Here is a 23,930-nt window from a genome sequence, read left to right as displayed (position 1 = left end):
GCTTTTCTTTGGCTCACGAGTGGTTCGGGGAGTGGTTCGTCTGGTTGAGGACAAAAGAGTTCCATCCGCACAGCAATTTGGTTCAGACCTGGTGTCAATCCTTGTCTGTGCAAATAGCCACTTTAAGAGCCTGACGTTTTTTGTCCTTTTACTAAACTATTAATCACCACTCGTGGCTTAAATAGCAGTTATATGTTGAAGCGGTCTCTACAAAGTGTTATCTTTACTGTGTAGGAGATTAGCCTCCCCAAGGATGAAGCGCATGGAGAGACACACAAAAACAGAAAGGCCTTTCTTTCCTTTTAATTTATTATTCAACAAGCAGTGTTTAAAGAGAAATAGGTGAGTGTGTGTGTATGTGTGTGTGTGTGTGTGTGTGTGTGTGTGTGTGTGTGTGTGTGTGTATGGGTGTGTGTGTATGTGCGTGTGTGTGCCTATGCCTAGGTCTGTGTCTGGGCTTGCATATGTGTCTATGAGGCCCTTCTCTGCAAACCTGTGTAAGAGGCATAGACAGATGAAAGATGGCGAGAAAAAAATAATCAGCGGAAATTATTTTTTTTATCACTTTCACTACAGACAACTCAAGCAGAGAGATAGCGGGGCAAAGAGAGAGAGAGAGAGAGAGAGAGAGAGAGAGAGAGAGAGAGAGAGAGAGAGAGACCGCTTCCAGCCAGGTGTGTGTATCATTTTCGCGAGATGAAACACTCAGATGACGATGTTAGAGTGCACAAATTAGAGTCCACAAATGAAGGACCGCTGCTCCTGGAACCTTTGGCGTACGCTGCAGCTGCGGTCCAGCCTGATGGCGCACTAACGGGCTGCATCCAACGCGTGAACACACACTGACTGATGCGGACGCTCGGCTGCCAGCTGCTGGCATCGACTAATCAGAGAGGGAGAGATCAGTCGTCCTTAAAGACACATCCGGTCGAGAAGATAACTAGGCTTCAAGACAAATGACAGCAGCCTTCGATCGTCGTCACTGAGTTATCTGTTTGGCTGCTGTGGAGTAGCTGTGGTGTTTAACTGGTGCAAACACAGCCTTGTTTTGTGGGACAGGTGTCTCAGAGGCAGACGTTTAGTAAGGTTAGACTGAGATGTTAAAAAATAACAAACATGCTGACCACCAGCTTAATACTTTTACTGCTGAGCCAGAAAGCCATTCTTGGTGTTAACCTACCTTTAGTCTCCTGTTATGTTGACAATAGCTGGAGAATATCTGGCTATCAGTGGACAAAAGTGAAATAGAAGTGCTGTGCTTTTTTTATCAAGTTTAAAGCATCTCTAAAATACTTTTATATTGAACATTCAATATGTGAACGTACATCATAGTCAGATTGGACATGTCACATAACTAACCTGCGTTGTGTTTCGAATGCACAGTTCAGTCCTATACCAGCTCAGCTTTGAGGCTTGAACCTGCAGACTCTGGGTGTCTAACAAAAAAAAAGCTAAAATCCATGGGTGCTCACATCTGATGAAAATCCATGGGTGCTCACATCTGGTTAAAATCCATGAGTAGTAGTGCCTGTCTCTTAAGATGTTGGGAGTGAGGTTTACATACTTTCTGCAGAGTTTATACCCGCCTGCTTCTTTTACACATACGTCTAGACATGTATTAAACAATTCTGGCTCCTGCAAACCACCAGTCTGTTCTTTATCTCCCCCTCCTCTCCATACCCGACTTAATGCATCAGTGACACTCTCGATTGCCTGAGCACATTTGATTTAGCCAATCAAAAGCGTTTTAATTACTGATTTTAATTACTGATTTCAATCAGGTGTGCTTGGAGCAGACAGAGACAGATATACAGGGCAGGGAGTTGTTGTGGGGGTTTGGGGGGTGGTGGGGGGGAAGGAACAGAATGTAGAACAGTGGTGTGGTAGAGCAGTTGTAATGTCCTGCCTGAGAAACGTTTGGTACACGGCTGACAACAGAACTGGGCGTTGCGAAGCCTTGTTGCTTTGGATTAAAAATGGATCAAAGTGTCTGCTAAATTGCTCTCTACTTGATAAAAAGGTTACTACATATACCTGGCAAGGTTTCATATAATAAACTCACAGCAACAATAATGCAAGTAACAATAAAAAAATAATAATGTGAGCTCTCTTCACCAGCTCTCCGCCAAGCAATATACTGTAGATCTTAAGCTGTATATAACATAATGGTTGCCAAGCAACACAGTTTTCGTTTGGTTAATGCAGAGGCATATAGATAGATCTATCTATATGGCTCTGGGTTAATGTAATGCAGTCACAGGTGTTGAGCTGTGAAGCATTTTACAAGGGCTTTGTAGGATGTAGCTAATCATAGCTAAGAAAAAGCAAATTTTAGACAGTACAATTTTGGCAAGACTCACTACAGTGCTGAGTGAAGCATACAATCTTTTTTTAAGTAAATTTTTTGTGGTTTTTATGCCTTTAATGCGACAGGATAGTGGAGAATGACAGGAAGTGAGTGGGACAGAGAGTCGGGGTGGGATCCGGAAAGGACCACGGGACAGGAATCGAACCCGGGTCGCTGGTGTACAATGCAGGTGCCCCAGCCAGTTGCGCCACAGCCAGGGCCTAAGCATGCATTCTTGAAACCACACATCCCACTTGTCTCAAACTTCTGAATGTTTATGGGCTTTGGAAGGTTTATTATACCATTGAAGCACACATGTATACTGTTAAAATATTCATAGCTATCCCTCCGAGGATTTCAGTAGCAGCTCATACACGTGTTTCAAACATCTTCTCACCTCTACAGAAGAGACAGTGACTTTGTCATCTTACACCTGGCATCTGCTGTTACACCTGTTAGCCCAGTAGATTCACAGAAAGGCTGCTGACAAATGGTGCCTAATAGATTGGATTTGTTGCACTTCTAAAATCTTAGTCTGAGAAAGCGCAAAGGCTTGTTCGCTTGAGCGAGAGCCCAAAGAAAGCATCCTTTTGGAGGTGGCTCCCTGGGGGGGTGGGAAGGAGAGGCACTCTCTTGCCTGAGTGAAGATGCCCTTGGCTGTCCAGGCCTCCTCGTCCAAAATAAACCGCAAACAGACGCCCGGTCCAGATGGAGACCCTTCACATTTCATCGCTCTCGCTGGACTCACCCGAACTGAACCAGTACAAAGATTTGAGTATGCTTGTCTAGATTCTGACAATCTGGTTTTTCCTCCTTTGTCTTATTTACGAAAGCTGTTTATTTCTTGCTACACACACACACATTTCTCTTACTCCCTGGTAGAGAGTAAACATGTTCAATCTGTAGTATATCTGTGATAACCTTGCAATGCTTAACTTAACTCAGTTAAAGTAATAATAGAACTTGACCGTGTAAAGTCAGTAAAAAAATGTTACAGTGTGCAAGTGTATATCTCCATAATTATCTTTATTCTTTAATTCTCTGTACTCTCTCTCTCTCTCTCTCTCTCTCTCTCTCTGTGTGTGCCAGGAGAAACAGCGTTTCCTGACAGATGTTCTCCATGAGGTGATGCTGCTGGACGGCTTGGCCAGCTCTCACCCTATCTCCCAGGAGGTGTTTGAGGCCACCGACATCGACAGGGTCTTCGACTGGATCGCCTATAAAAAGGCAAGCATCCTCCCACACTCCTCCTCAAGACCCTCCCTTACATACTGTGACCAAATGACCAACACAATCAGCATAACCCAGTCAAGTCATATTAGTTATGGCAATGTGTATCATTAAGTGTATACACAATGCCTAGTACTTCTATTTTGAGTGTACTAATATTTTTAAGTATACATGAGTGTAGATCTCAATCTATTTTTATGTGTTGCTGGCCCACTATAAAATCTTGACCTGCGTCATCTAAATATAACAATTCTACACACATGGTGAGTTCCATGGTCCCTGTGCAGCAGTAGTCACCCTGAATCTGTCGGTGTCCCATTTCCTATGTCTCTGGCTCTCTAACTGACATTAGAGCTGAAGCTTAATTAAGTGAGTCAGTGCAGGGCCTGAGTGCAGAAACGATCATGCTGTCACCACCTTCTGACATGGACGTCGAGGAGAATGGCTGAGCAGGGTGGAGTATGGCCTAGGAACTCTGAGAGGATGAGCACATTCACACCTTCAACTCAGCGTGTGCCATCTCACAATCTCACACTCGTCTCCTTCACACCCTCACACACTCTCCAACACTTACTGGCCGGTCCTCGCATGGCTGGGTACATTTTTCAGGTGCATAAAAATTGCATTGGAAGACTTTCGCTGCGGAAAAAACCCCCAACTCACATTCCCCTGAATTATCCCCCGATTAATCAACTGCAGAACTCCTGAGTGAAATCATTTCGCTTTACCCATCCCCTTGCAGACACATGAGAAAAATATCCCAATAATGTCATGTTTTTTTAATATGCTGAGAAATGGGGAAATGCAAGAGAGAATGCAGCAGAAAGCAATAGTAGTGTGTTTCTGGCCTCAAGGAAGTGGTGGCGCAATAAGCAGCTCCTTCTCAGGAAGGGCTGAAATCTCTTTAATTACCTCACATACAAGATAAACTGCTTTATATAACCCCAACGCAAGACGCCTTGTCACACAAAGCCAAACAACACCGAACGGAGAAAACAAAGCGTATAAGGACAAAGAAAGAAATTAGCAACTCAAAGTCCGTTTTTTTTTCACTTTGCGAGGAGTTTTGACAGCGATGCTTGTCTTGTCTCCTCAGTCTGTTTATTCACTGTTAAAAATCGGAGTGTCATCCGCCACTCCTGACAGTCACAGATGGGTGGAGAGAGAGACACAGAGAGAGAGAGACAGAGAGAGAGAGAGAGAGAGAGAGAGAGAGAGAGAGAGAGAGACATCAGCGCACAACCAGCTGGCAAAAACAGATGCTCCCCAGACACTCTGCCTCCTGCGTCTGCCCGCCCTCGCCCTCAGCCCTCTCCATGCCTGGACAACGAAAATAACAAATCTGCAGCCTCATCATCAAGCCATTTCCACGGCATCCCTTACCAGGGAAATATAATCACAGACCAGTTTCCATGGCATTCCTTACCAGATAATATCATCATATAGCAGTTACCATGGCGTGCCTCACAATGAATTCTCATTATAGAGCAGTTTCCATGGTATATCCTTTATCAGTAAGGACATCAATGAGATATTAGACCATCTAAGAGATTCTAACAAGTGGGATCGATATGAATAAGGAACGTAAATAGAAGGCCACCAATAGAAGGTAAACCGACATGCAGTATGGTCATATGATATGGCAGAGCTTTGAACTGGGTGCCGCAATTATAAAGCCTTTCTGGCTAAATTATCATTATCCGTCTTATGTCTGGTCTAGAAAATAGTAGCTATTACCAAGCAGAATTAACAAGCAGCCTCCGAGCTCAGTTTCGAAAGCCATTGACTCAATTATTTTCAATTAGCTTTATTTTCGTGTCCTACTTTTTAATCAGCTGAGATATATGCTCCGTCTCCGTGCAATTGAAGCAGAACACATTGTTATCGGCTCAGTCATGAGAGCGTGGTGTGGTCCTGGTGTCGGAAGTAGACGGTGCATCTTAGACAGTCTGTTTGGGTGTGTGTTAGTCTCTATTACCTAGCGTGTCAATCAGGAGTCTATTATATCCTACTTAGTGTCCCTCTGGGCTGTCCGTACGCACACACACGCACGCACGCACGCACGCACGCACGCACGCACGCACGCACGCACGCACGCACACACGCACGCACACACACACACACACACACACACACACACACACACACACTGTATTATGTACACTCCATACAATGTGCCCAAGTGCAGGTACACCCATAGACTCACATAAACACTCACAGAAATAAAGAGGCAAAAACACAGTCTCTTTCACATACACACATGCACACACACACACACACACACACACACATAATGTATACACCTACACACACACACACCCACAGACAACTAAAGATAGGCCTGGAGGGGCATCACACACAAACACATAGAAGTATAAGTATATATACTCTTTTGATCTGAAATTTGGTCTCTGCATTTATCTCAATCCATGAATTAGTGAAACACTCAGCACACAGTGAGGTGAAGCACACACTTATCCCGGCGCAGTGAGCTGCCTGCTACAACAGCGGCGCTCGGGGAGCAGTGAGGGGTTAGGTGCCTTGCTCAAGGGCACTTCAGCCGTTCCTACTGGTCAGGGTTCGAACCGGCAACCCTCCGGTTACAAGTCCGAAGCTCTAACCAGTAGGCCACGGCTGCCCCTTTGTACACACTTGTGCACACACAGAGAGACACAGAGACACACACACACATGCATGCACACAGACAGACTGAGAGACAGACCCAGCCAGACACTGCCAGGGCATGACTCTCTCTGGTGTCTCTGGTGTTGTTGACACAGAAGAAGTGGGCTTGATGAGATCTTAGCCTGAGCTGTCAGGTGGAGGATCAGGAGGAAACCCTTGACGGTGATCTTGTCAACACGCCACCCTTGTTCGCTCATTTGGTTGTTTGTTTGTTTGTTTGTTTGTTTGTTTGTTTTCCTGTCCCACTTCTGAGTCACATCGCACAACAGAAATGTCAGAGGGAAGACACTAGAATTGAGTCACCGGTTGTAAGTCTACACATCACCGCGCTGCATCCATTAATGTCTGATTTGTGTTACTGCCAATGCAGCAGCAAGTATCATGTTGGTTCACTGATTTCACTGAATCAAAACATGTTGGCAACGTCTCTCCCAGCAACATCTATTAAAAATCTCATAATAGATACCATGTATATATATATCAATGATAGATACTGTACAGTTACTCATAAACACTGGCTTGTGTTTTGTCAGAGAAAATAGTCTACAAATCCTTTTTACGGTGTAGACTATTACAATATTCCCCTCAGTATTTATTGGGGACGCATACTTCAGGGCAAGGATGACCATAGGTTCTAAATACATACCTTAAACCCTAATAGTAGGTTTTGCTCTGGTTTAAGTTCAGCTAGACACTTAGAACCCCACATGTAAGCTCTGCTCTTCTTCTCCTGCAGGGAGCCGCACTTATCCGGATGCTGGCCAACGTGATGGGTCAGGCGGTTTTCCAGAGGGGCCTGAATGTAAGTAACAGAATCCTCATAAGTCTTTTATTTCTCTCCCTCCATTCCTATCTGTCTCACCACATCACTCTCTTTCCTTCTCTCTCTCTCTCATTCTCTCTCTCTCTCTCTCTCTCTCTCTCTCTCCCTGTGCTTGGCCCAGAAATGGGCAAAGTCGTTAGCTCTTAATTAAAGCTAATACACAATGAAATCCTCTCCAAACACATGCACACACCAGGGTTTCCCATCGCTGGTTTTTGACTGGTAAAGTTGATGAAAAGCTGGGACCAGAACATCTAAACTGTCAATACAAGCATCCAGCGACACACACATGTACACGTGCAGGTTCATGTACGCACACAAACATGTGTTTCTGGGTGGAAAATGAGCGCATGACATGTAAACATACACGTAAACATATAAATGAACATACAGTATATCTACTGGTGCTTGTACAGTCCACAGTGTAGTCTCTCTCTCTCTCTGTCTCTCTCTCCATCTCTCTCTCACACACACATACACACACACACACACACACACACACACACACACACACACACACACACACACACACACACACACACACACACATAGACTCTTTCTCTCACTCTCACTCTTTCCCTCACACATTTATACACACACACAAAAAACTCTGGCATTCAGGACAACCACACTTCCCTTTTATTTCACCATACTCTTGCACCCATGCATGTAAGCAAACCCACAGCTCCCTATGGGGGAGAGCGCTTGAGGATTGTGCAACACAGGATGCGTGTTACTCATGCATGCATTAACATGTGTGCTGAGTCCTCTGCTACTGCCCGAGAGCTCAGCTCCCTGCTGAATTCCTGCCTGCCATTTTAAACTCAACGTTATTCTCATCCAAGTTTGAGTTACGAATGTCCGCTTACTTGCGCGGAAACCAACACGCACAATGTGATTTGTCAGATCCTGTTTTGTTTGGGTGTTTGCTTTTAAAATGGAGAACGCTTTTAAACCGGAGAGTTGAGATTGGACTGTTTATAAAGGGAAATGGCTGTGCCCGTGTGTGTGTGTGTGTGTGTGTGTGTGTGTGTGTGTGTGTGTGTGTGTGCATGTGAAAAAGAGAGTGTGTGTTTATTTGTGTTGGTGTGTGTGTGTGTGTGTGTGTGTGTGTGTGTGTGTGTGTGTGTGTGTGTGTGTGTGCATAAACGGAGTCAAGTTGGAGCTCTGTGCATGGGCCGCCACTCTGTGGATTAGCGGTATCAAACAAAGGATAAGCCCTAATCTGGTTGCACACAACTTCAAACCAGGTTTCATGCTAACGCTCCGATTTGAATTAGTTAAGATGTAAATATAAGCCAAATTCAGTGTAAACACATTATGGAGCGGCAGGGTTGCTGGAACAGGTGCTACATTAGCCTGGCTGACAAAGGGCCATAAGTCTCTCTCTGTCTCTCCTATCCAGATACTAATGGGCTTTTCTATTCATCTAAATTTGTTGAATGGCACAGCACAATAATGGAGAAAAATGTACTTATGGATTACTCACAGTAATGCTTTTCACAGAAGAATTTCTGTATTGTGTAACTTTCAGAAAAAGTTTTTATCACCGACCTACTTTGTCTCACCTCGTTCCTATGTTCTGAATGAGACACGAGGCACTGGGGCTAAGAACTAGGAGACTAAGAAATGGCTGCTGTAGGTCTTGGAAGATAGAGCCACTAAAACATTTATTCTGTAATACATGAAAATGTCTGAGCCCTCTAAAGTTGATAGTTCGTGCTGATGTTTTGGTGAGAGGGTTTGGGTGACACGAGGGAGAGCAGACTACCTCATGGTTTAATTTTACATCAACAGATTCTTTGTCACTTTGTCACGCTGTGAGCTCACGGGTTGAAATAGAGACTCATAAAATACTCATGTTAGGCATCCATTGTGGACTGTGTGTATGTCTGTGTGTCTTGCACATAAGTTTTTGTGTGTGTTTTTATGTTCATGTGTGTGTGTGTTTGAGAGTATGTGCGTGTTTATGTTTTAGTTATGTGTTGGTTGGGAGCTGTGTGTGTGTGTGTGTGAGTGTCTGTGTGTCTGTGTGTTTGTGTCTATATGACCGCATATCAAATCAAGATCTTTCTGTGAGTTCCTGTTCATCTCCAAACTGGAGGTAGGCCTGTGGATATTTAAACAAATGCCTCGTGTCTTTTCCTTTTAGTGTGAGGCTCTGCCTGTGGCAGTGAGAGGCATTGATCTGCGGGCGACTTTGTGTCATTAGTATTGAAAAGAGCCTGTCTGTTTCTTTTATTCCGATTTCTTTTTTTTTGCCGAGTGAGGGATGCCCAACATCGAGATCAATACGCAAACCAGCCTCTATCTCATGCTGTTACCCTCTCTCTCTCTCCCTCCCTCTCTTTCTCTTTCTCTCTCTCTCTCTCTCTTTCTTTCTTTCTCTCCCACTGTCATTCTTATCCTCACTATCTCTTTCATTCTCTCTCTTTCTCTCTCTCTCTTTCTGTTGTTTCACTCAATAACTCTTTCTCCTCACTATCTCTTTCATTCTCGCTCTGTTGTTCTCTCTCTCTCTCTCTGTCTTACTCTCCCTCTCTCTCTCATATCTATCTCTCCATCACTCTCTCATAAGACCTGCCCAGTCCTTCACCTGCTGGCGTTGTTAGTGTACGAGCCCATAATGGCTCAGAGAGAGCTGCAGAGACAGCTGATTATTCCGTGGACACCATATGGCTCAGCTCGGCGACGGACCTCCATTCCTCGTTCTCTGCTTTGGCCTGTTGGGCATTGATTTCTCAGTGGAGGATACACACACACACACACACCCTCCAATGCACAGAGCTCACAAAGGCTGCTTTCTATCTCTTCTTACAGTATTCGATATCTCTCTCCACACTCTCTCTCTCGCTCCACAAACAGGCATCATCTGCACCCACACATATAAACACACACACACACACACACACACACACACACACACACACACACACACACACTCACACACACACACACACACACACACACACACACACACACACACACACACACACACACACACACACACACACACACACACACACACACACACACACCCTATTCGCTAACACAGGCCTGCCTTACTCAGGCTGCCAAACAAAACAAATATGATTTCCCCCCTCTCCCCTGTGCTTGCTCACTCTCTCTTATCATTCTTCTCTATCACTATCTATCTCATACACACACACACCACACCACACACACCACACTTGTAAATACACAAACAGAATCACACCACCTCCTCCTACTGAGTTGTTCCTCTGTGGCTCCCGGGTATGCTGAGTTTTTTACATTTATTTTTTTAAGAGTTTCCGTCTGGCTGAACTTTATATTTCTGGGCCACCACTACAAAAGGTGCTCTCCATGCTCCACGCTCTGCACTTCACACTCCGATCTGCAGCACACACTTACACTTACGCCTCACCCCCGACACTCAGCATGGTGCCAAAACACTGCAGCTGAAGAATCTACAACCCGAGAGAGGAGACACACACGCGCACGCACACACACACACACACACAAACACACACACACACACACACACACACACACACACACACAGACACCCCAAGCACACCCCTCAGTCCCGCTAAAGACTTCCGTGTCTCAGCCAACACTGAGGAAGTGAAGGAGGGAGAGAGAGCAGGGAGCACTAATTGAAAAATTAAAAGTGCATGAGAATGAGCTGAGCAGGGCTGGGCTGCTATGTGGGTTTGGGGTATATGAGAAGAAAACACAACATGCAAATGAAGTTTGAGGTTTTAATACTAAGATAGATGAATGAATGGATAGATGGATGGATGGATGGATAGATGGACTGGAAGTCTGAATTTCCCTTTGAGATTAATAAAGTTTCCATCTATCTATCTATCTATCTATCTATCTATCTATCTATCTATCTATATCTATCTATCTATCTATCTATAAGACTGAGAACTATCTGTGCATTCACCATATAATAATAGCCATAGAGTTTGGACAGAATGAGTTCTCACAGCCTTAAGTGCCTCCTTGTGTTCCACCCCCCCCCCCCTCCCTCCCACTCACTCCCACTCTAACCCACATAATTAGAGCCTACAGCCAGGACACACATAGCCTAGCAGACGACTCCCTTGTGCCGGAACTGGGCCGGATGCAGACCACATCTGGCCCAGAGAGTGCCCTTGATCAGGGCCTGAGCAAACAGAGAGGGCGTAAAATAAGCTCTCAGGCGAGAGAGGGAGAGAGCAAGAGAGTCGTGCCGTGGTTGACTCCATGACCTCAATTATCTTGCTTCCCCCAAAGCGAGGGCGTCAGCCTGAGGAAGATGGCCTCGCCTGATAGGCTGAGGACGAGGGACAGGAAAGAAAAATGGAGGACTCATTAAGAAGAGATGGGGTGACAGAAGACTCCACGGCAGGGGAAAAAAGCAGAGCGATTTTGAGATATGAGTCTGATTCCCCACGTCTAATGTCACAAAATGAGCCATTTATGTTAAAGTGTCACTGATGTGACAGCATCAGGATTACTGCCCTGCCCTTTGCAGGAAGAAAGCTGCACCAAGGCCCCACTCTGAAGAAGAAAAAAAAAAAAAAAAGATTCTCGTGCCTTGCAGAAAAAGCACAAACTTCTATATCCTCTTTTCTTAGTTTGCCATTATCCTTTGAATGCAATCAGGCACCCCAGGGTGCTTACTACACAGAATCCATCAGGCCCGGGCACTTTTGTCAGCTTTTTGCAGATCCTTTCTTACCCGGAGACAGACACAGCGGAAGGCTGCCGCCGGCTCATAATGTGTTCTGGACAGAGATGAAATGGACAGATATTCCTCAAAATTAAATTTTCGAACATTAGCCCAAGTACCTGTACATCTGTGGAGGCTGTGGGGGATGAGGGGGGGGGGGGCAAAGTGCTAAACAAGAATAGTGGTTCTCTCTTACGATTCTTAGATATTTCTCTTTATATTTAGCTTTCCTCTCTCTCATTCCCTCTCCCTTAGTTTTGTTCTGTGTCTTTCTCCTAACACATGTTTTCACATTTCAACAGACTTGCTATTTCTTGCAAATGCCTAATATGCAAATAAATGCTGCCTCTCGCCAAACAGTCTACCTTAATCATCTGCGAATGACTTTTCCAAATGACTAATTGCATATGTTTACCTTTAAATCAGGGCGAGCAGAGCTTATTTTGGCGAGACTCGTTATCGAATATGAATTATTTATTCTCCGCGCCAGCATCTCTGAAAAAGTCACCTCAGAGGCAATTACGCTGCGAGAGTAATCAATCTTTATTTCCAAGGTAAGCGAAGGGAGCGTGGCGTATCGTGAGACAAGGTTCGGATTTGATTGTCCTGTCGGCATAACAGGGTTTTGCAGGAGTCCAAGATATCTCAAAGCGTGTTATAAGGAAATATACAAATGTGAGAAAACAGCGCCAATTACTGTGGAAATGAATAACATTTTGTTGTCTTTCCCAGCGGATTACGAACAGGATTCTTTCCTTTCTCCCCCCACCTTCCTCCATTTCTCTCCTACCTCCTACTCATCCCTCTCTCTCTCTCTCTCTCTCTCTCTCTCTCTCTCTCTATAAGTCTCTCCATCATTGTTGTTGGTTGTTTGTTTTTTGTGTTTTTTTTTTGCACACAATGTAAAGACAATCTCTGCAAAAGAGAAAAGGTCAGAAAACAGAGAAAACCGCGGTGGCAGCAGCAGAACTCATTAAAACATACATTCAGGCAAAGTACACTGTAGGAGAATAAAAAAAAGAAAGGAAGCAGAGACACAACAGCAATGGTGTGGCCAGGGGTGGTCCTGCGTCCACATGCAAATGATGCAAATGTATGCACAGCAGCATCCACCGCAGCAGTCTCCGCCAAACAGCTCATTTAAGGATCCCGTTCAGCTCAGCGCTTTCCTGATTGCCTTTGAAGATGAACGTGAATGCGGTTCTCCTCCAAGAATAACTGCTTTGCTTTATCAACAGCTCCCTTTTTGTTTATGAGACAGCGGAGCCTCCAAATAATAACTCACCAAATATGATCACCGAGCATGCTACTGCTACTGCCAGTGTTCTCATTCTTGGGTCATACAGGATGCTGGGCGGCCTTGAATGACCCCCCCCCCCCCCCTCATCGAATGCACGTGTGTTTTTAACTCTTGTTTCTCTAAGCTGATCAGACGTGGTCGCGGTGAAGGTGATAGGGAGTGACAGGGAGGCAGTAGTGGGAAGGGGGACCTGCTGGCAGGGTTGCCGGAGGGCATTTAACTAACCACAGAAGGAGGGCTGGGTTGGTGGGCAGTCAGGGTGGTCCCTGAGGGTGAGGACGGGAGGCTAAAGATGAGTGGGAGGAGAGAAGAGGAAGTAGAGCAGAGAGAGTGTGATGTGGTGGCAGTGCTGAGAGACAGAGAGAGACTGAGATAGAGAGAGAGAGAGAGAGAGGGAGAGAGACTGAGATAGAGAGCGAGAGAGAGGGAGAGAGAGAGACTGAAATAGAGAGCGAGAGAGAGGGAGAGAGAGAGTCTGAGATAGAGAGAGAGAGAGGGAGAGAGAGACAGAGAGAGACAGAGAGAGCGAGAGAGAGGGAGAGAGAGAGACTGAGATAGAGAGGGAGAGAGAGGGAGAGAGAGAGAGAGGGAGAGAGAGGGAGAGAGAGAGACTGAGATAGAGAGAAAGAGAGAGAGAGAGAGAGGGAGAGAGAGACTGAGAGAGAGAGAGCGAGAGAGAGGGAGAGAGAGAGACTGAGATAGAGAGAGAGAGAGAGAGATAGAAATAGGAATGTGAGGATGAGAAAGAGGGACGAGCAGGACAGCACAGGAGCCATGCTGGCCATGTTGGGTTGGGCCATGTTGCCACCACTGCCACTCAGGGCTCAGGGCGACAACTGCCCACCTGCTCACCTGCCCTGGGGCACAGAACACAGGGGGGGGGGGGGGGTGTGTGGGGGGTGGGCTAAAGAGATGGTGGAAGTGGATGACTGAAAAGAGGAGAAGAGAAGATACATGGATTTTTGTCATTCTATGTATCAATGTGTGAGTCTGTATAAGTGTTGTCTAGCTCTGTGTAACTTATGGCTCCTAAATGCAAGACAAATTCCCCCTTGGGGCAATAAAGGTTTCATTCATTCATTCAAATGTATAGAGGATGAAAGATGGAGAGGACAGGAGAAATAGAGGGATGAAATGTGGAAGTGAAGAAAGGAAAGGAAGAGAGGAGGAGTGTGTAGCCTTGTCTAGTTCTGCCTCCTCTAACTCTGTGGAGTGGTGGAGTAGTGGCCTGATTTGCCTCTTCTCTGCATGGGACCAAATGCCTGACAGCAAGGGAGACACATCTGTAACTCCCCCTCCCCCCTTCTCTCTCTGTCTGTGTGTGTGTGTCTGTGTGTCTGATTCTCTCTGTACTGTATATGTGTGTGTGTGTGTGTGTGTGTGTGTGTGTGTGTGTGTGTGTGTGTGTGTGTGTGAGAGAGTGTGTGTGTGTGTGTGTGTGTGTGTGTGTGTATGAGAGAAACAGACTGTGTTTTTGCCTCTTTATTTCTGTGAGTGTTTATGTGAGTCTATGGGTGTACCTGCACTTGTGCACGTTGTCTGTGAGTGTTTGTGTAGACAGCTTATCGCTTACGGTCACCGGAATGTTATCAGTGAATCGTGCTTGGTGAAGGCTCTCTGGCACCCTCTGACGTGTTATCGTATATAGAGAGATGTTGATAAGGGGACGGTGCTGGACACAGGGGTTTGCCCTTCTTGTCTGCCTTGTTTCCCTCACTTATTACGGAGGGCCAGAGCTATTAAAAACAGCCTGGCTCTTGCGTATGTCCACCAGACATCCCTCTCTCTCCTCTGTCCATCTACGAGGGCTCTGTTTCCAGAAGTCCTCTTTGCACTGTGTCATTCATAAGTTACCTCAGGCTGTACCTGTTTCATGTACAGTATCAGAACACAAATTTTCTCAGAAGTATACTGGTAACGCTTTAGAATAACATGTGCTTATTAGGTATTAACAGTGCATAATAAGCAGTTAACAATTCATTACTAACAGTTAGTTAACTGTTGTTACCCTTTAATAACATTAACTAACTGTTAACATGCAGCTTGTAAGTGTTAATAAGCAGCCTTTTAAGTTACTTACAAGCATATTTGTTAACAGTTGTGAGTGTTAACAAGCAGCTTGTTAATGCTTGTTAATGGTGTATAAGACAAAGAGGTGGATAACTAATAGCTTATAAGACCTTTCTTACCTATTTGTAGTACATTTTGCAGCCCCCCAATCTAAAGCGAGGACCATGTAGCCTATAGTTCCACAAGCCCAACCTTCTATCTCTCTAAATACTGTATCTCTCCATCTAGCTTGGTTTAGCTGTGAGAAATGCACCTTAAAAATTGTTGCAGTGAGCAGGAATTGAACCCCGGTCTCCCACGTCAAAGAGTGCATCGCTACTTGTTGAGCTACACTATTGTTCCTGATTTGCTGATGAAAATGTTCATTTTGATTCTATATTCCGATGTTCTATATCATACTAGCTATGCTTTTTACCAATATGTTTCTGATGGAAAAGTGGTGTTTAATTTCCTTAATCTTTGTTCAGTGAACGCATAAAACAGTTTGTCAGTTTGTCAGCAGTCTAAAGATATGCCAGCTTTGTATATAGACCCTTTCAACAAGGTAAACAAAAACAATGCTTGAACATTCTATTTGGGCCCCAATCTACTTCCTGTGCATTAAGATAACATACGGAATGTTAAAAAGGAAGTCTTGTGGGGCCAACTATGATGCTGATAATGGAACTCTCTTGAAAGGGTCTATAGTTTGGTTACCTAGCAACCGAGGCTTAAAGACGATAAGTGGGTGCATTCAAAGCTCTGGTTCAAAGTTGCAAACATAGGCGAACGTTCGTGATCGATTTGAAACATGTTTCAGTTTGCCTTGAACAGAGGCGAACATTCGTGGTCTGTTTCTGCATTAATTAAACACCACTTTTCCATCAGAAACATATTTGTAAAAAGCATAGCTAGTATGATATAGAACATCGGAATATAGAATCAAAATGAACATTTTCATCAGCAAATGAGGAACAATAGTGTAGCTCAACAAGTAGCGATGCACTCTTTGACGCGGGAAACCGGGGTTCGATTCCTGCTCACTGCAACAATTTTTAAGGTGCATTTCTCACAGCTAAACCAAGCTAGATGGAGAGATACAGTATATAGAGAGATAGAAGGTTGGGCTTGTGGAACTATAGGCTACATGGTCCTCGCTTTAGATTGGGGGGCTGCAAAATGTACTACAAATAGGTAAGAAAGGTCTTATAAGCGTATTAGTTATCCACCTCTTTGTCTTATACACCATTAACAAGCATTAACAAGCTGCTTGTTAACACTTACAACTGTTAACAAATATGCTTGTAAGTAACTTAAAAGGCTGCTTATTAACACTTACAAGCTGCATGTTAACAGTTAGTTAATGTTATTAAAGGATAACAACAGTTAACTAACTGTTAGTAATGAATTGTTAACTGCTTATTATGCACTGTTAATACCTAATAAGCACATGTTATTCTAAAGCGTTACCAGTATACCTTCTGTGAAAGATATGTTCTGGACCACCTTTTACCTTAGCACAACTTTCAGACAGAAGTATTTCTAACTAATTCCATTCAAGACCAAGATATACTGTATAAGACAGTGATTTGAGGAAACCCAGCCCAGGTCATTACAGATGGTGCCTTTCCATGTTGCAGGAGAACAAAAAGAAAAGAGTTGCTCTCACTTTGTGGTGCATGTATCTGTTGCCCCCCCCACCCCCCTTGTTTTTCTGTGCTTTACGCCAAGTGGTTCTAACATCACGGAACGTATTAAGTCCGGTTTCTGATTCCTCTCGTGGAGTCAGAGAAGTAGAGCTTTTGGTTTTGGTTTCTATCCACACAACTTATGCAGACACTGCAATTCAATTTTTTAAAGCAAAGCAATTGTTTGCATTCACTTTCCGAAATTGCATCTGCTTGATTTTTGGAAACATTTCCACTGCGCAGTAGAGAGCTCAGTGCTGTTTGTGTTATGGTGAAAAATGCTCACCGTGTGTGTGTGTGTGTGTGTGCGTGAGTGTGTGTGTGTGTGCGCGCGCGTGTGTGTGTGTGTGTGTGTGTGTGTGTGTGTGTGTGTGTGTGCTACAGATGTGCTGTTAAAAGCCTCAGAAGCTAACAGCTTCTCGTTGGTGTGATTAGATTAATAGTCCATTTTGCCCAAATAACCGTAGCCTCAGTAATTTTGCATAAATGAGATAGATATCACATAAATGGATTATGGACCATGCCTTTGTCTGCCCATTATTGTGGAATTATCACAATGCCTGGCCATGAACGTTTTTGTCCCCATATTTCTTTATTACCACAGATTTTCAATTAAATGGCGAAGCAATGAAATCTAAATCTTGATCATTCTTTCTTTCTGACTTTCTGACTTTCTTTCATTCTCTTTGTTGCAGGACTATTTGATGACACACATGTATGGCAATGCAGCAAGGGACGACCTGTGGAACAAGCTGTCTGAGGTATGAGTCTCTGTCTCCTCATGTCTCCTCTGTTTCCATTTAAATGCCACTACCTGTTTAGCCCTATTGCAATAGATGCACCTCTATACTATGCCTGATGGGCCAGGTATGGTTCTTTTTGTATGTTTTTATTATGTGTACCAGTATGTATGTTATTGTTACATGACTTGTCAGGTGTTTGCGGCTTTTGAGGTGCATATCTGTAGGTGTGTCACATCTGACGAAATGCTTGGGCCCCGAAACGTCACACAAAAGGTAGTAAACTATTAAATCTGTTAAATCTGGTGTACGGACTTTTTTTCTGCGTTCTGTTCCGTCCAGCACCAGAGTCCACTGGTGTTAAGATTTGCGTGCCCCTATAGTGTCGTGCCCCTCCCCCCCATGCCCCCATCTCTCCCTGTACCTCCAGAGACCACCATCAGCTCAGGGGAACACGCAGCCCAATCACCAGCCTCTGGTCGGGGCACAAGCACTTTCGATCTGAGGGGTGTGAGCAGCGGAGGAGTTAAGCAATAGACCCTTTTCAAGAGAGTTCCATTATCAGCATCATAGTTGGCCCCACAAGACTTCCTTTTTAACATTCCATATGTTCTTTTAATGCAGAGGAAGTAGATTGGGAACCAAATAGAATGTTCAAGCATTGTTTTTGTTTTTATTGTTGAAAGGGTCTAAAAGCCCCATGAGAGGGCATGGCTACAGAGTGTTTTAGGATAGCCGAGGGGCGTTGTTAGCCACGATGCGAAGCGGAGTGCCTAAACCCCCACTTAGCTGTTCTAAAGTGCTGATTTTTATTGTACATAGTAAACACTTAATGGATACTATTGTACATAGTAACACTTAAATGCGGTTTAGACATCATCATCAAGTACCAGCACTATCCGTTTTCGAAAAGTCTATTGCATCATGGTTGTGCCACGTTCAATACCTATAAAACATCTGCATACTCTGTGTTTGTTGACAGTTGGTTAATCATCAGTTTAGGAAGGAATGTATCAGTAATGTAACATTTTGTATGTTTGTCAACCCATCAGAGGTAATGTACTGATTTTAACTTAAAGGACAATTCCGGCGCAAAATGAACCTAGGGGTTAATAACACATGTGTACCAAGTTCGACCGTTCGCTGGGATGTATTTTCATGCTAGTCGAATGTGACCAGTTTTATTGCAAACCACGAATTAGCGTTTAACGCTAGCCTTCGGGGCACACATACAGTAAAAAGAAATCACTATTTCTATACCACTAACAAGGCTCAAAATAGCACCACACTTACACAGTAGCATGAGGGTCTCTACATTTAAACCGAAGCATTGAGAACTTTGAAAGTGTACAGGCAGTTACCATTACCGTTCATGTCTGGTTCACATACAGGCAGGCGCCTTGGTTAAACAGAACTCTGGGAAGTGAATCTCGGGTGAAACGTTGTTGCAGAAGGAAGGACTGTGCAAAAGAGAAGCACTGAACGCAACAGGGGACATAAGAGATGGCAGGTTATTTGAACGAATTTGAAGACATCGAGGATGAACCCTTATTGGACGTCCTTATCTTTTCGAGTCGGAATATACCAACGAAGAGCTGCGGGAGCTCCGTGAAAGGGCTATGAGAGAGAGAGCTAGAAGCTACCTGTAGTCAATGCCGCACAGGCGGCGGCGATCCATACCAGAGGGACCAGATGGACATCCACTAAGTAAGTACACTATACAAGTTATGTTACATCGGAGCTATTATTTCTGATAGGCCTATTGAGCAAATTACGGTTGATTTTAGTTCACATCGCCTGCCTGTATATGTGAACCAGACGTGAACGGTAATGTGTTTCTTTTTAATAAACTGCCTGTACACTTACAAAGTTCTCAATGCTTCGGTTTACATGTAGAGACCCTCATTATGCTACTGTGTAAGTGTGGTGCTATTTTGAGCCTTGTTAGTGGTATAGAAATAGCGATTTCTTTCTACTGTACGTGTGCCCCGAAGGCTAGCGTTAAACGCTAATAAGCGGTTTGCAATAAAACTGGTCACATTCGACTAGCATGAAAACAAATCCCAGCGAACGGTCGAACTCGGTACACATGTGTTATTAACCCCTAGGTTCATTTTGCGCCAGAATTGTCCTTTAATGGACCACTAAGTTAAAGTTGTAGTGATTCTCCACCAATTTCCAAATTGTGCCTCCTGTCACTGAATCTTCCAGGCTACTTACTTATCTGACTTTGCCCTTCACCGGAGAAAAACGGAGGGTCGTCTCTGTCCACTGCTGCCCAATTCAAACGACAGGGATTTAAATGTCCTTCTCATTCAGATGCTAACAAGTTCAATATGCCAGCGTTAAATGGAGCGTTAGGCAAACGGCTTAACCAGAGAGAACGGAAGAACTGGAGAGAGAGAGAGAGAGAGAGAGAGAGAGAGAGAGAGAAAGAGAGAGAGAGCGAAAGAAAGAAAGAGAGAGAGAGAGAGAGAGAGAGAGAGAGAGAGAGAGAGAGAGACAGTGATTGGTCTCATTAGACCTGAGGATAATAAATGGCGTCTGAAGGAAGAGCCAGACACTCCATTTTGGATGAGCGTGTCTGTCTGATATTGTAAAAGTGCTGTTTTGGAGTTGACAAAGAGTGGCCATTATGGTGTGATAAATCAATCTGGGCAGCGCAATAGGTCACGAGGAGTTTGACACAAAATAAGGCTTTGATTGGACCTTGCAGCAGTTACCAAAGCATTCAGCTGCCTGGACAGACCTGTGTGTCTGGTGTAATGAACTGCATATCAGGAGTGTGTTGGTCACGATTCTACACACACAACAGTTGTTGTTCCTTTAAATAAATCGGGTTCAAACTCATGCCTCACTGATTTACAATGAGAATGAAATCTCTGACATTGCGGTTGTGCACTCAGTATGCCTGGTATCGTCTGTAACGTTATTTTGCGGGTAGAAGCATGAGCCTTTTCATCAGTTATAGACGGAGTGAGTTCCCCTTTAGCAATAAATGGGTTCCCCGCACGATGAACATTGACAAAAAGAGGAATTTCCTACATGTTGTTACTTCATAAACAGCACATTGCATTCTGATGACATTGTAGAATGGCATTAGTCCTGACCCTCATCCTATTTCTCGTTTCTATCAGCATGGATTTGGGAATGATTTGTGGGCCATGAGAAAAACGTTATCAATGCCATTGCCAAGTAAAAAAAAAAGAGAAATGCTCAAAAAAAAAGGAAAGCTCAGTTTATTCACAGACTCTCTCCTCCTCCACCACACCTCCTCAATAACGCTGTGTGTCTCAGAGCCATGACCGTCAATCATTTAATGAATACAGATATCCTGACCGACCCCCTTTTATATTTACCAAACCCAAATTACTGCACTAATCCACCGCAGCCCTGGCGGCAACAAAGCCCGTTTTGTAAGGCCCAGTGACCCCTCCTGCCCCTCCCTGCCCCTCCCTGCGCCTCTCATAATTATTTTCCACTGGGGCAAGAGGTGCCACGTGCGACCAGCACGCCCAATTGTTATTCCTCACAGATTATCTGTGTAGGTGCCTCAACCTCGGGCCCCTTGCCTGCAGTCAAAAAATGAAAGCTGTGTGTGTGTGTGTGTGTGTGTGTGTGTGTGTGTGTGTGTGTGTGTGTGTGTGTGTGTGTGTGTGTGTGTGTGTGTGTGTGTGTTGTACTGGAATACGCTGTGGCATTATCTCACATACAATTCTTTCTTGCTTGCTCGCTGTCTGTCACACATACACACGCATGCACACACACACACACACACACACACACACACACACTCACACACACACACACACACACCAACTGCCACAGTATGAGTCACAATAATGAGGGGGTAGAGTTAGAAAAGTGTTTTCCCCTGTGTGGTTATTTTGTCTGCCTAACCTCTCTCTCTGTTGCTCACACACACAGACACACAGACACAGACACACACACACACACACACACACACACACACACACACACACACACACACACACCAGAGGGTGAGTGTATTCTCGTCTGGCAGCTGTGTAAATCCAGGGCCTCATATCACAGCACACACGTATGAGGTGCAGTTTACTGCTGGTGACGATGAGGGAGGACATTTTTTACTGTCATGGAGAGATATGCTTTGTGTGTGTGTGTGTTTGTGTGTGTATGGGATGAACACACACACACACACACACACACACACACACACACACACACACACACACACACACACACACACACACACACACAGAGTATGCACATCAGAGAGATTTGCAGATTATGTAGTCCATTTCTGAAAGTATGTGCTATTGTTTTGTCGTTAATAGACAGCACGGTTGAATGGACATTAATGTACTTCTATTAATGCCTCTCACTCATGAGATCTGACTACACATTTGCCTTATTGCTCATTCAATACTCATTCACTTGTGGAGATTACCTCGTTTATATGACAACATCTATTATCTTCGCCCGATAATAATGGCTTTTCACTAATGATCAAATCAGCATGGGGCAGGTGCGTGGTGCGCTGGTAAACAATGTCAGATAGCCCGTGTTGACCAACATCGTAATCCCCTAGCTCTATTTTTTATCTTTCCCCACCTGTAAAGCCTGTGGAATATGAATAGCACTGAGATAAGAGATTACAAGGACAGGGGCAAATGTTTGGAGGGAATATCACTGGTTATCAGCTTGGTGTAGTTGTGTTTAGTATGAAAGGATACGATATGAAAGTCCGCAACAAAGTTGGTCACCTTCCAAACATGGCGGAAGTCTACTCGTTGTGCTGGGCAGGCTGAAGTGTGCTTTAATTAAATAACCAGAAATAGTCCTCCTCCCTCGATGTCCCAGTTTTGAAGTGCTTGAGCAATGAGAGAGAGGAATGAGACGTTTGATTACCTCTTTCTTCACTGTGCTCCTTTTAATTAAGGTGCTGTATCTTCCATTTCTCTGTTTTTATTTTTAGATGGAAAGGAATGTGACAGAAAAGGGAAAAAAAAGAGTTTAAATCAATTTAAATCGTTCTTTGTATAATCTGCTATTAAGTATGACAGTGCAAAAATTCAAGCCTAACCATATTTATTCGTACAATAGCACCTTATGAATGTAGGTCCCTCTCTGAAAAGACAGAGATATCCACTCAGCAGTTGGACTTCTTGCCTCCTTTCTCTCTCAGAGTTCTTGAGTGGAGACAGATTGGACAGGTGACTAGAGGTCAAGGTCACATACAGCCCATACAAACCAGTTTCTGCTTATTCATGCCCAATGGAGAAAGGCAGTCTCAGAATAACAGGCAATTGTACATTGTTAAGTGAGCAATTCAATTCAGCTGGTTAACTCAAGGAGCACAACTATTACGAAAAGTACCGAATGGACAGACTGAAAGTACAGACTGATCTATACCATGATATGATATTGTAAGAATACATGTACTCATTTAGCATATACAAAATGTACATGTAAATTCATTTCCATGTAACTCCAGGCCATGCAGAGGGAAGGCAAAGACATCAACATCAAGGAGGTGATGGACCGCTGGACGCTGCAAATGGGCTACCCGGTGGTTACCATCAGCAAGAACGAGAGCCTGGACCATGCCGTCACCATCACCCAGGAGCACTTCGTCTACGACATGGACGCCAAGATCCGAGACCCAGAGCTCTTCAACCGAAGGTACATTTACGCATTACTCCTGCCACAGTGACCTTTGCCTTCTAGTAGCTATAACAGTAGCTGCGATTAATCATAAATAACCACATTACCCATGTGAAACCAGGGCTAAATCAGTCAGTATGGATTTCTTCTCGCGGAAATCCAATTGTATTCTGAGCCCAGACCCCTGGTACAATATGACAGGATGGTCACTGACACTAGCCTTTTTGCTGAATTTCTCCTGACTGCTGTGTTGTAAATGAAAAGGCGTGTTGTTCCAACCCGTCTGAGGCTTGGCTCAGCCAGCGTTACTTTTCCGAGGTCCTTTGATGGTGTGCTGCCTTTGATCAGGTCATGGTTAGGCCCAGCAAAGAGAAAGAGCAGTGGAGAGGAGATTGAACGAGATTGTGGAGAAGAAAAGACTGATTTATTTGTAGCGTGAGATACAGAGCGTGAGAGGAAGGGAAGTCGAGAGAGGTCAGCATAATGAAAATGGAGGAGATGTTTACTTGGAAATGCTGCATGGGTAACACAGTTCAAACTTTGTCCATTTTGCCACATGGGACGATCCAAAAACATTCACAGAGCGCTCCTGAGGCCGCCAGTCAAACAGATCTCCTTTTCTCGCTCTGACCTTAGCTCACCTCGACTCACCTCCCCTCACGATGTGAGACTTTTCATTGATCCAGAGTCAGAGTATGAAATGTAGCAGCCCACCTG

The 23,930-nt window shown here is 44.4% G+C and overlaps 1 protein-coding gene across 1 annotated transcript in view; it reads left to right on the top strand.

The window, feature by feature from the left end:
* Positions 1 to 23,930, top strand: part of LOC143141937 (thyrotropin-releasing hormone-degrading ectoenzyme-like) — a 145,585-nt gene that overhangs the window by 84,192 nt on the left and 37,463 nt on the right. Inside the window, exons 6-9 of the mRNA XM_076302617.1 lie at positions 3,437 to 3,574; positions 6,999 to 7,064; positions 17,523 to 17,588; positions 23,044 to 23,231. Coding sequence (XP_076158732.1) covers positions 3,437 to 3,574; positions 6,999 to 7,064; positions 17,523 to 17,588; positions 23,044 to 23,231 — 458 coding nt within the window. The remainder of the gene's footprint in view (positions 1 to 3,436; positions 3,575 to 6,998; positions 7,065 to 17,522; positions 17,589 to 23,043; positions 23,232 to 23,930) is intronic.

Source organism: Alosa pseudoharengus, unplaced genomic scaffold (genome assembly GCF_046254945.1).
Source record: "Alosa pseudoharengus isolate Yale_2024_CS ecotype anadromous, Long Island Sound unplaced genomic scaffold, YU_APseudo_1.1 YU_APseudo_1.1_scf_24, whole genome shotgun sequence".
In the NCBI taxonomy this organism is placed as follows: Eukaryota; Metazoa; Chordata; class Actinopteri; order Clupeiformes; family Clupeidae; genus Alosa; species Alosa pseudoharengus.
Note: the sequence above shows the minus strand (reverse complement) of the source record. Positions and strands in the feature narration are given on the sequence as shown.